General features: G+C 37.8%; 1 protein-coding gene across 3 annotated transcripts in view; it reads right to left on the bottom strand.

The window, feature by feature from the left end:
* Nucleotides 1-995: 995 nt before the first annotated feature.
* Nucleotides 996-13,708, bottom strand: part of INPP5F (inositol polyphosphate-5-phosphatase F) — a 39,276-nt gene continuing 26,563 nt past the window's right edge. For all 3 annotated transcript variants that reach the window (XM_080597405.1, XM_080597406.1, XM_080597407.1), the window contains 10 exons: nucleotides 12,512-12,589; nucleotides 11,679-11,799; nucleotides 9,564-9,692; nucleotides 7,960-8,077; nucleotides 7,256-7,454; nucleotides 6,357-6,428; nucleotides 6,191-6,264; nucleotides 5,221-5,349; nucleotides 4,415-4,502; nucleotides 996-3,636 (listed from right to left, as the gene is read on the bottom strand). In XM_080597405.1, the coding sequence (XP_080453531.1) occupies nucleotides 2,505-3,636; nucleotides 4,415-4,502; nucleotides 5,221-5,349; nucleotides 6,191-6,264; nucleotides 6,357-6,428; nucleotides 7,256-7,454; nucleotides 7,960-8,077; nucleotides 9,564-9,692; nucleotides 11,679-11,799; nucleotides 12,512-12,589 (2,140 nt within the window). In that variant the 3' untranslated portion in view covers nucleotides 996-2,504. The remainder of the gene's footprint in view (nucleotides 3,637-4,414; nucleotides 4,503-5,220; nucleotides 5,350-6,190; nucleotides 6,265-6,356; nucleotides 6,429-7,255; nucleotides 7,455-7,959; nucleotides 8,078-9,563; nucleotides 9,693-11,678; nucleotides 11,800-12,511; nucleotides 12,590-13,708) is intronic.

The following is a 13,708-nucleotide window of genomic DNA, read 5'->3' as shown; positions in this document are numbered from 1 at the left end:
CTAAGAAGTAAAAACCAGTCCAGTCTTACCCCATCCAGCTATGCTCCTGCTTACTCCAGCCTCAATATCAAATCTACTTGAAATACAAAACTATTTTAAGCAGGAATGTGTGATAGACGTTGATTTACCCCTAAGCAATAGATTCTTTTGACAATACAACAATACTTTAAGAAACAGGAGCTTGATGCCCTTTTACCTCACTCAGCTTATAGAATACTAAAGATGAATATTCCTGGTTTTATCTTACTTGTTCCACATTAACCCGATGTTAATCAATCAACTGAATGACTAGAGAAAAAAGTCTTAAGACTACAACTCTGGCTAGAAAGCATTTTGTAAGGTTTTCTTCCAGTGACAAAGAATGGTTTGACAAGTGTTGACACATTATTTAAAACTTTCTTATTTATAATATTTAGACAAGGCTTAAGCTGAAAGAATATTTTCAGATCACCAAGCAGAAACTGATGAACCACTATAGCAGATGAGGAGTTCATTTCCAGGCACATAAGCCCCAGACTGCTCACTGAGCCACGTACTTTTTCAAGGTAGCAGTGGGGAGTATAGGACTGACATTACAGATACCAATACCCCTGCCCTAAGAAACAGTACCGGCGTACACTGCAAGCATACAAGTTTGTAAAGGGACTGGTTTAGATCACAGAAGTCACAGTGTAAATGTTTATGCAGACCAATTTTCTCCCAACAAAATATTTTCCAGGCACTCCCACTGTGCAAATTTCTTCTCCCACTCCCTGACGCTTTGCCAGTACAAAGGCTTAGGCAGTTTTAGGTGCACTTTTTGGATCGTGTCTGACCTTTTTTCTCTTAAGGCAAGGAATCTAGCACCACAGCTCCAGAAGAAAAAGGATAAAGGACTCAAGTCACTTGTTCCTGGCTCTGCCAGATAAAGGGTCAAGATAACCCACCCTCCCTTGAAACTTAAATTCCCAGAATTCTTCATTAGCATTTGTCTTGATATCACATCCCAGAAAGCATCTTTTTTCATTTTTTTTATTAAAATATTTCATATATATATTGTTCACATTAAAATACAGCAGTAGTTTAATTTTAAATAGAGCCACAAATATAGACACTCAAAAAAAACAAACCCACATCACTTGAATCAAATAAATAAATCAGAAAGTTTCAGACCATCAGAATTAGATGATAAATGATTTCAGATAAACTAGAAGTCCTAAGACACTGTACTAGCCTACCCATATGACACTAGTTTCTTTAAACACCACGTGCAGCCTATCTACAGTACACGTACTAGAACAGAGGCACTGGATCTATAACAGTGGTAGAGTTAAGGTGGTTGGAGTTACGAACCACAGCATAGTAAGATCCTGCTTTACAGTAGCTTTTAGACAGTGTCCTACGCTAGAATGGCATTGCAAGGCATTTCTGGAAAAGAATAATTCAGGTTTCATCTTTTGACACATACATGAGTGTTTTCTTAACCCAATTCCCAGCATGAGTGGAAGTTCAGCCTTATCCTGCAAGTATGCAAAGCTTGAGCTGGTAATGAATTTGGTTTTGATTAAATAATGACAACTATGCTCTGATGTCAACACTGACTTAATGAAACGGTACACTTGCCTTGTTTTAAAAGATACTTGGACTCTTATATCTGGACAGTTAGCATATACTAAGACTACGGAAATCAGAGCACAGAGGCACCCAGTGCCTGAAGGTCAGGTTTCTGGCTCGTCTCGCTTTATACCAAGGCAAAAAAATCGAGCAAGTTGCCACCGTTCAGAATTGGAAAAAAATGGAATAGAACAGCTTTAATACAGATGAAGCAATTACAGGGAGTTTGCTCCATTTCCCATTACCTCAAAATGAATCTACAAACTAAATTTGCACTGCAGGATTGTTAATATTTGTGATTGTATCAGTACACAGTATCTTTACTGAAAGTGTCCCAGGAAGTGTGGGAAGAAAAGGACAGCAAGTCTTAATTTCTGGTTAACGTAATTAAATACAAAAAAAAAAGCATCAGATCCCATTGTGGGGGCACAATTCATAGAAAGCTGCATCTAAAACTTGAATGGAAACAAGTAAAAATACTAGTCCAAAAATAAATAACACGTGATTTACCAGTAGGTTATTTTGCTGGTGCAGTGCAAGGGAAGTAAGGTCACAGAAGTGCAGTATAACCATTGTAGTACAAATACTCTCTATGTAAGTCAGAAGAGCTACAAAATTAGTCTCAAAAAAATAACTGTGCAACAAATTTAAGATAAACAGCATGCTTATTAAAACCCAGTGTCTAAACTACCTGTTTAAATATGATTTACCCTTCTTTTGTATCAGCTGCCTAAAGGAATTCTGAAGCTTGGTCACAACCAAATTCATTTGCATCTTGCACTTACTGTAAACAAGTTTCTAAATTTTTTGATCCCAGTATTCAGTAGCAGTTCATGCTACAATGAGCTCTGATGTTAAAAAAAATTAAGTATTGTATTAACAGACAACTAGGACACTACTTAAATTAGCAACTAAATTTGAATTATTCGTGTCTGGCATTGTGTAAACATTTCTTTCAGTTCTTTTTGCTTGACTTCATTTATAGCTTCTGGTTCTGCAGGGCTCTTCTGAACCTTTGCCACGGCAAAATTAATCCCTTGAGTCAATCCTGCTTGCGTGATGTTAGCAACCTGGACCACGGAACTGCAAATTTTAGCAAAAGGAGAGACAGCTCTGCTGCTGCTACTGTCAGCTGGGGAAGGAGTCGTGTGAAGTCCTGTCTCAAGGATACCAGATGCAGACCCTGGGCTTCTGTGAGATTTAGTCAAGTCAGTCCCTTCAACAGCTAAGAGCCGATTTGGCTCAGAAGCCTGTACATCCAGCTTGGATGGTCTGGAAGGAATATCTGTGATGGTTTCAGCCTTGCTTTCTGCTTTCTTACACGTGTTATTGCTGGTTTTATTTATCATGTGATGTGGCTCTTGAGAGCAAGCCTCTGCCTCCGAGACGTCCGACACCTTGTTCTGGGCGTCGTGTACAAACCTCTGGCAGTACACATCCATAGGCTTAGCAAACTCCATCTCCACGTTGTCAGCAGAAGGTACGGGTACGTCTTCACAGTCCGACTGGCTAGCTTGAGTGACATGGACCTCGGACGGAACGTGAATGCTGATGTTCATGTCAGTGCTGCTTACAGACTGGGAACGACTACCCAACCGAGGAGCTGATGCAATGATACCACAGCTAGGCAGCACGTAATCTGTCTGCCCTATGTTCTCTAGAGAGTCAGTTAGCTGGTTGTCCTCATCGGATTTAGAGTTGGTCAGGAAATCATCTGAGTGGAATGAATCATTATCTGACATTTCTGTATCAGATTCAGCATGAGCTTTAGCATCAACCGCTGGGTTCTCTAAAGTTTCAAGGCTGCTATCTGATTTCCAAAGATTAACTTTCAAATTTGGTTTTAAAAAATTGACTTTTACTTCAGGTTTGGTAAAGCTGCCTAACTTCCGAAGATTGCTAATATTTACATTGGATTTAGTTTGTTTCACTTTTTGATTGAGAGACGAGAACTTGCTCAGTAAATAATTCTTGCCTTGGGCCAGGGATCCTCTGTTCTGAGACCGAATGCCAATGATGTCTTCATGAGGTTTACTGCTCCTCCTGGAAGAAAAAATAAATTTCTAATGAACAATCATGGCATTTTCATTTATAAACACCAAGTATTCACCATCTTCCAGCCTATTTCCATAATAGAGATTGGAATTTTAGTAAACATTATCTTTCCCATACATAATTGTACCCATATAAGCTAATCAGATTTAAAAAAACAGTGTGCCACAGAACGGCAGCCAAACAAGGAGAAAAGCAAGCTTATGCAAACATTTTTAGTTTTGGATGAAACTGGATCTGAGTTCTGTGTACTTATAACCCTAACTCTGTTCATGCTGTACTCAGCATCCAGATATCAAGACATTCTTTTTATAAGAGTTAAACATCACATCATCTTCTACGAATGTTCTTCAAACAAGACCTGAAATGTTATCTGGGTTTGTTAAATACTCGTCTGCACTGGAATCAACGTGAAGGTAAATCTGTTGTTGGTTTCTTTCCTACCTACAGAACTAATAAAGCAGACATCAAGTTCAGATAGGAAGTTAATTCGCAATTAGTCTGTCAAGTTGATCTGACTTGCAGTACATTAGTTACATTTGACAATGTCTATTCTATGTAAACATAAACGTATAATATAAAATTCTTGTTTGTACTTCTAAGCACCTGCAGACAGTGACTATTGAAAGCAGCATGCAAACAAATTAATTCCTAGCACATGACTAAAAGAAACAGTTTGGTTTCTAGCTACTTACCTGTTACCACGTACTGTAAGCCACTGAGAAGAGAGCAAAAGTGGGACAAGGATTTGCATGATTTAAGTACTTACCTCTCTAGCTTTTTCTCAATAATGGGCACATCTAATCCCATTGCCTGCTTTGTGATTCGCAGCATTTCTGCAATGCACTGAAGAGTGTCTGAAATCCAATTACCAGCCCGTCAGACTCTTTAAAAAAAACTTAAAACCCCATATTCCAAAATCTAAAGCTAGACCCATTTCTTTGCTCCTTCATTAAGTTACTCTCCCCCCCAGCTCCAGAGTAGCCACACCCAAATTGCAACTCTGATTTAAAGCTTACAAATAAGCTTAAAAGAAAGAAAAGACTCTCCTTTAACCCTAGATACTAGGTGTAAGTGAATCATTACCATGATATATATGCCAAAGGAACACAATTATATTTATTCTAATCCTTGCTGACAAAACAGTGCTCCAGGTAAAGAGTGATGTTTTTCCCTATTAGCGTTCATTTAACGTAGTTAAACAAGAAACAAGAACATATCTAGATACTGATTTCATTAACTAAATAAATTTCTTCCACTCATTAGAAGATAGTTATAAGCCTTTTCTCCTTATGTCTAGATTTTCATTATTCCAAAACTAGTTGTGTTCGTTCTAGATGGAAGCACTGCTTTAAAACCACATCTGATGCTTACTTTTCTCTGGTAAAACAGTAACAGTTTAGCATTCACACAGGAAACCACATACAGTTTTCTTTCTGCCAGCAGAGAAGTTGGTTATACTACAAGTTGCCTCCTTCATGAGTTATTTGAAGAGCTATGGAAGTGTTTTCTCAAGAAACATATGGGTATTATGAATACCCTTTCACGTAGAAAGCTCTTAAACATGAAACAAACCTTTTCCATCTTCTTCTGGGTTGCGTACCACAGCTCTAAGCGTGTGAAAATATCCACTCGTGTCCTTGTATTTGTAATGCAGCCTCATGCACGAGAACTTGGGTTTGCCAAAGAGAGTAGGCTCAGGACCTGAGAAAAATCAGGAGGTTAGAAATGTTTTTGAACTAAGCACTGAAAAAAAAAAAAAAAAACTATTGCAGAGACTACACCTGAATGTCTAAGCAAGTTTTTCTTCATGCCGAAAAGACTAAGCTTCATGTTTTCTTTTGAATAGCACAAGCATTTTAAAACGACACTTTCCACAATAACTAAGCCATCGATTACTTTCAAAGTGCAGCTGGACTCTGTATGTGTTATAATCCAGCCCGACTGTTTATTACAAGTCATAATTTCAGGTAGGAGAAAAATTCTGGATCTATTACATCCCATGTTCTAGGAAGCATTTCTGAGAAGATTAAAGAAAGTTACTGTGTTTTTACCAAGTAGAGGCATACATATATCGAGATTTAAATCAAGCACTTCAACTCTTCGGTGCACCGCAACACATCTGTGTCATTAAACAGTGGGTGAGGGGAGTTTGTTTTGTAAGGTATTTGGTCTGGCTGTTTCATCTTCAGTCTGTAAGTCAAGATGTGTTGTGGACATCCACGATACACAAGTGAGGCAGACTTTTCCAGTTAACTCCTGGGAACTGCATATACACAGTGAAAGTTACAGGGCTTTGGATTTTTTTTGTTTTTTTTGTTTTTGTTTTTAAGAGCCCTACCATTGATCAAAGATTACATTTCAAGCAGTACCAGAAGACAGGACCCAGACTCGTATCTTATCAGACAGAGCACATTTTGAAGTAGGGTGGACTACACAGGAGGCAAACTAGAGGTTTGCTGTTTCAATTTATCTGAAGGATGCTTTGAATAACTGGGAGAGCTATTGTTAAGAGCATTCAAGAAATATGTGCTTAGATTCTTACCTATTTCTATTTTTTCCAGAGCTTCAAGGCTTAACCTTTGGTACTGATTCACCTTGTCAATTTCATCGTCATAACTAGAAAAAGAACCAGAGTTTAACACTTTTATTAATCTAAAACAAAGCTAGTAAAAGGAAGCTACACAGAGTAAGAGAAACTGGCAACTTACTAGGCAACGTAGTAGGCGGAGTTAGAAAGTAACAGCAGAACATCCACATCTTTATGAGTAGCATCAATGAGACTAAGAAAGAAAAAAAAGAAAAAAATAAATACATGGGAGAAGGTTTTTACTTCCACAGCTCTAACGAATCCCCAGCGTATTTCAGGGACTCTCAGTTACCTCTTATACCTGGAGGTACCCAGTAGCTTAAATAGGTCAGTAGCAGGTCCAAAAGTAAAAACCCACAAGCTATCAAAATGCTAACAGAGAAATGGAAAAATTTTCAGAGTCAATCCAGGTGATGAGCCTGTGCTGTGACTTGCTACCATAGAATCCTACACTGCTATTTTAGATGCTAAAGATTAACCTGCAAAAAAATCTAACTGCTATTTTTCTATTACACATTAGGATACTTTGAACTTGATAAGGAGACAAGGAAATTAGAGTTCATTCTCTACTTTCATGAAGAGACATCTAGGCTTTCCTACTACCAATCCACTACACAAGAATTTAACGCGATCCAATATGACTTGCAAGTCACATTACTCTCTATGAAGCAGTAAGAGAAAAAAACAGCTCCTCAGACAGCCCTTTCTAGAACTAAGGGCAGCTAAAAGTTCTCTTCATGGTGCCTACTGAAGCTTGGTGATATTGACTGAATAACCAGGTGATTTCTCAAAAGAACTCCAGCATGCACCATTTTTATGGCATTTGGGATAAAGCACATGTTTACAGGACCTTTACTTTTACAACTACAACTACTCAGTCTCTTCAAGGACTGTCATACTACAGAGCTGTCCATTTGCATTTCTGTTTAACATGTCAGCTATCAAAATCATTTAACACGTCAGAAGTAATTAAGAGATGTCACAGTAGCGGCTGATCAGTGATGACTTTATTCAACGAACCTTGGGTCACAGTCAATGAGTGCCCATCCTCCGTGGAATTTTTCATCATCTGGTAGCAGCAGTTTCATGTAGCTCTGCAACAGCTGGCTAACCAGTTCCTGGTGGCTTCTCAGGTTCTCCTTGTGCAGGGCTTCATGCTCTTTCTCTTTTGTGAAGATGGAGTACAGATCCTCCGTTACAGGGATACCTTGCATCAAATCTAGATAAAAAACACAAGGTACCAGTAAGAAGCTGCCAACAGTTAAGTGACACACAATAGTCTGTTAAATGATTTGTAAATTCCTTCTAAGTAGTTCTTAAAATGTTGAGTTGTGTTTTTTACTGATAGGAGACAGGGTTTTACCTACTAAGTTTTCAATTTCAGGCAGCATTTGATTCATAAAGATTAACTATTTCTCAGGTATCTTCAAATATGAAACCCTTCCTACATAAACTTGACCTTTAAGAGATGTTACAGGGCAATTAATGCTAAAATTAAGTTAGGAACAAATTCTACAGTGATTTACAGTTCAGTGGAATTATATGCAGTGAGTGATGTTCAATCTCCAAATGGTAAATGTCTGTGCCATATGGTGTCCACTGCATAGAAGTGAACATTAAGTACACCCAGAGCACTTAGAAAAAGCAGTCAAAGATAAAGCCAAGATAATTTTAAATAGACTTTTAAGTACAGTAACCTGGCTCAGTTGAAGTTTTATTCTTACCTATGACTGCTTGCCTATAAGCATCCCTGAAACGATTCAGGTAATATCTGTTTGCAGAATTGACTCCATCCTTCATTACCCCTGCCAGCTTCCTTTCACCAGTTCTTGTGAAGTCACCCTGTTACACAGAACATGCAAGTCATGCACACACACAACTTTGAAGCAGTCTCAGCTCAAAAGCTTTGGCATTGACACTCCAACCTGAATAGATAACTCAGAAATAGTGTTCAAGTAACTACTTCCATATCCAAGTTGAAAATAAATGTTTTTCAAAAAAAAAAAAGCATTCGACTCAGCAGAGAATCTTAGACCTATGATTCCACATAGTCATAATGAAAAATAGCATTTGGATAAATTTGGCTAACATTAAAAGCCACGCTTTCAAGACATCAGTTTGGGATTCTCAAATACCTCCAAAAAAAAGTTATTTTGTCCTTCACCAAAAAAGAACACTATTGGAACAACAGAAGACTGGAGCTTACTGAAAAGGTTTTGCATCTTTTTTGCTTCTGCTACTAAAGCAAGACAAGCACAACAAACTGAAAGACAGTACAAATCCACACAGCCTCAGAAACAGAAGTTTCTAGGCCTTCTGTGATCTAGAATTTGAGTAAAAAGCACTTTTGGTGGCCACACTCCATTAGAGGATTCTGACTATTTTCAGAGACGCTCTGAACATTGGCATAGAGTAGTTCTAAAAACCATGCTAACTATTACTATGAACATTTCAAGTGTATTTCACTTAATTTGAAAGACATTGCAATTAAAACATTAACCTCAGTAGTGAGCAGAGATATCTCTAAGCAGAAGAACTAAAAATTTAAGTTTACAAATTGAGTTCTGTGCTCCAGAGTTAGTCAAATACTTGTAATAAGACAAAAGCATCAGGCTGGTTTTGATCATTTTAAAGAGACTAGTGTAGTAAGTAAACAAACCAAAGTTCAGGAAACAATTTTTAAAAGGTATTTAAGTGTCTAGCATTTCCACTGCGTAGGTTTTCTCCAGTGCCAGGTACCAGGAACTGTCCCACCAGAACACACAAAGTAGTTCAAATTCTATGGCTTTTCACCAGAGATGACAAACCACAAAGAGGAGACAGGAAGAAATTCCATGCCTGATTCTGATCTTGTTAGACAGACCGTATTGCAACTAATTAAGAAAAGCCTTTAATAAACAAAAATTAATATCACTAGTCCTTCTAATTAATATCATTAGTCCTTCAGAATATTTTTGAAGTACTGTAAAAACTGTGCTTAAAAGTACTACAACTATTTAAATGTAAACACAGAGGTAATGCTTGATATAAAACAAACTTAGCTCAGCTATAGTTTTTTTTTTTTTTTTTATCTGGACGTGAAGCTAACAGAATAAGGTTATGCTACAGCCAGCAGTGACACAGGACACCCAGACACTCAAGTCTTTCCCATTTTACACCAAGCATGATGCAAAATTTTCTTCTGCTGAAAGGCCACACAGGTGTCTGAGATGAAAACAAGCAGAAATATTTGGCTAACTGTTCTTACATATAAGAGAATTCTCCACAGGAGGTAAAACTCTAACAACTAGCTATTCAGTATCAAAATAGACAACTCTTTACCCCTTACCTTCAAGGCTGCTGTGCCAGCATACTGCCTGCTTATAGCATCTCCATTGTTCGCCCAGATTATCTGGTAGATTCTGTTGCATTTCACCGGCAAAGGCTGTTCTGGTGGCATCACACCCAGTTTTTTGAGCTGGAATTTGACATACTTATTAATATTAGGTTCCAGATAAAGCCATTCTCAGTATCAGAGCTTGATTAAAAAAGAACGCTTAAATATTTCAACGTTAATTTTTATATGGTCTGAATAAGAAGCCCAACCTTCTCATTTCTCAGATTAAATTCACTGTTAATAATGAATTAGTGATTCGTCATGAAACATCACACCAAGAGAATCACTGGTCTCAGCAGTAATATTAAGTATGGGTGTAGAAGTCAGTCTTCACAAGAATTAACTGAAGGAAGTTAGTTACTCAAGATATAGGAAGCCTCTCTTCCTATGAGAAACTCTCAAAAGAACAGATGTCACAGAACTTTAACAGAGGTAACAGGTTAAACTAATTAATGTCTTGTATTGCGAGGGCATTCATAACAAAGGTCTGGAAATGAGGTGGAATCTCTTTCCAGTTGCAAGAAAAGAACACACCATGAAGACTTGATCTTTTGTTTGCAGACAGTAAAGCCAATGCAGTCACTCCAAATTCATCCCTCCCCCAAAAGAAAACCTTCCTAGCAAATTTGTATGCTGCGTTTATAATTAGTGCTTGTGTATTTTGGACCGTTACTGTTTAACACTGATACTGAAAGCCAGATCACTTACTCTCCAGAACAAACAGTACTTAAGGTTTTTCCAAGATAAGTCTCGGGTATAATACAAACTGAAGTCTCTTCCCACATACTAAACTGGTTTAAGCTGCAGTGTCCCATTCTGAAGTCAATACTACCACATGTAACTGCAGTGTAGTTGCTAAGTGTTAGGTCCACTGCAGCGATAGCGTGGCAAACCTTAATTTACAGCTTATAACTAGAAGTGCTCGAGCATATTTGCAAGTTAAATGAAAAATGTACAAAGCTGTTCATTGAGTTTGAAAACTCTGTTATATTCCCAGCTGACATAAAACAAATGCTATAGCTGCTAGGAAACACAAAGGCAAGATACTTGTAATCATAACTACTCCACATCAGCCACCTTCCAATGCCTAGGGCAGTTCTCCAGCATGAATCGATTCTGAAGTACTTTGGCTTTAATTTGAGAATGACACAGCACATCATGAACTAAAATACTGTAACAACGATTAACAAAGCCCTCTCCACAATTTATGCAATTCTCAGTTTAGAAACAGGGTCTTTGCATTTGCAGAGGTAATGAAGATATAAACTAACCTAGTCTAAGATGACTGTAGGATTTCTGGTCCCACCCCAACCCCAAATACTCTTTTTATGACAAGCGCTCATCCTGTTGTCTGCAAACAGTAACTGCGAGACACAACGGTAAGAGCCATTCATTCTTCATCCTTACGAAAGGCCCACCTCATTTTCTATCCTTCACCTTACATACAGCCAGGTTTGTTTGGGGCTGGGCTGTAACTGAAGCTTCAACGTTTTATTTACAACTACTATTACAAGATATTACAAACACCCTTACAAGAAAAGAATATTTATCACTGAGCTTCTGTATCAAAAAAACAAATACTGGGTTAGGAAGGGGAGGAGGGAAGATGATCAGCTATCTGGGATGCTTACAGCATGAACTAATTCTCATTCCTCTACATGGAGAGAGGCAACAAATCTCCCTACGTGTTGTACCACAGTATTTCACTTAGAAGTAGCTAAAATAGCATCCAACTTAAAGTTAGATTTCAATCATTTAACATTTCATCTGGGGGAGTGATTTTTTTTTTATTTTTTTACTGCACAGCTTAAATTGACTAAATCAAAACAAGAGACTCATCTCAAGATGTGGACAGATAATCCTTTCTTCTCTGAAGAAAAAGACTAGGCATCACTGTTTTAGAATGATTTCAAGTTATTTTAGCACTATTTGTTAGTTGCAGCTTTAAGGCTCCTAGTTTGCAGTAACCCTTTCCAGTAGGCATTTATCACTATTCAGTAACAAAAACTTCCCCGTGAATAACAGTGAGGCATTCAGTACTTAAAAAAAGACATTAGTTGTACATGCCTGCTGTTCCATGACCACTCTTGCAATAGCAGCCTGTACTACGTTGGTACGATCCAGACAGTCCATGCAGTTAACTCGAAAGATTCCTTCCTGTTTACAAATCACACCAGCTTGATCAACCCTTTCAACAGAAAAAGAGCAAAAGCAGGTTAATTTACCAGCTTCCACAGACAGCAGGAAGTCTTACATACTGAATACAATTTAGTTTCACTCATCTCAGCTACATGCCACACAGGATTAGGTACCCTTGTTCTCACTTATCCTTCCTCAAGGCCACATCTCATTAGTTTAGACTACATATCCAAACACATGTCCTGTTTAGGCCATAACCTTGATATGGTATGCCATCAGGTGTTCAATGCAATTCATACATAATATCAGCTTTCAAGACAAGGAAATTAACTTCAAAACACAAACCAACACTAACGGCAGCAATATTACACTTGGAAAACATTGAACAATATACCGTAGTTTAATGAAAGTCTGCAGCCATCCTCATTTCAAAATGCACGAACTTTAATATAAACTAAAGATCAAAAATGCCTACTGGTTTCAAGAGTAGTATTTGGGTTAAATACAGAGTGTTTCCCATTAAATATAAGCAGCCCTAAAAATATTAAAGGCAGCAAACCTCAAGCAGAAAACAGTGTGAGAATTTTTGCTGGTAGGTCTGTAAACAGCGACATTTCAGAACACTAAATGCAAAAACCCCGATGCAGAAGCTTGACACCAAAACATGCAGTTATGACAAAGTCAAGGCTTCTAAATAGACACTTCCTCCCCCCACAAAAAAAAAGTACTTCATACAAGTCTGAAAACAGTAAAGTACCTACCAACACCACTTCATGTCAAGAATAATATCATGAATGGCATCAGTCAATGTTTGAACATTTTCAAACTTCATTCCTCGGCTGAAATGGAGAAAAGTCTCTACTTTAGCTCAAACTAAGTTCGGTGAAATTCTGTTATTACAAGTAATATAAAATAATGATAGGGGTTTGGCTAAGCGGGAGAGACAGACATTCTGACAAACGTCAAACAGCAACTAAAATTCAGAACTATTTTAAACAGGTTAATACCTAAAACCAAGGCAAGAGATTCAGCATTCCTGAATCTATAAGGAGTAACAAGTATGCAACTAATCAGGAATGTGTAACATTCTGTACTGATTTTATGCAGAGTCAGCAAAAATAACCACTATGAATCTGAAATTGAGATAGCCTGCCCTGCTTTACCGATGATCCTACAGTACTAACACACCTACAGACACATCCTTCCCCCACCCCCTGCCAAATCTTGTATTTTCAGTATTGTTCCCTACTCACTCATGCTCAGTGTGAACACAGTCCTTGCTACAGCACTTCTTGGGAGAAGAGTAAGCAAACAAAAGTGAAAGCTCATGTTAGTAAAGTAGCAAATCAACCCAGGATGTCCTTACAGAAAAGGAATTTTCTTAAAGGCCCTAAGTATTTTGAGGGTTTTCCCTTTCCCCCATTTCAGACAATATCTGCTAGTGACACACTGGGTCAATAACACTTCTCCAGGACAGATCCACAGCCTATATTAAGTTAGGAAATGAATATTAAAACCTAATTTTTAGATTCCATATTTGTCTACAACTGCAGTCTGCTTGAAGGAGGCAGGGGAAATGCATGCCTGTTTGACAGTTCACATGCTTGGGCATGTGAACACTGCACTAGAGCATGCCAGAGTGGAGTCATGAAAACAGCAGCTATTTATACTGGATTAAAATAAAATCTAGTATTTATTTTTTTTTAATCATTGAACAACAGCACCAGAATTCTCTAAACATTTGATGGGTTCTTTCAGGAAAAGAAAAGCAAAAGGAACAGAATTCTTTACTATAAGCTGTTCTTAAGTGCAGAATGCTACACTATTTGAAAAGCAGGTCACACACAGATGGACATTCACAGCATGTTAAGGAAAGTCTTGCTTAAAAAAGTAAAGCAACTTTTAAGCTTTGCCTAATAAATAACAGTGTAAATTTAACTTTGTACCCAATCTCTTAA

Source organism: Anser brachyrhynchus, assembly GCF_964034855.1.
Source record: "Anser brachyrhynchus genome assembly, chromosome: 6".
Classification (NCBI taxonomy): Eukaryota; Metazoa; Chordata; class Aves; order Anseriformes; family Anatidae; genus Anser; species Anser brachyrhynchus.
Note: the sequence above shows the minus strand (reverse complement) of the source record. Positions and strands in the feature narration are given on the sequence as shown.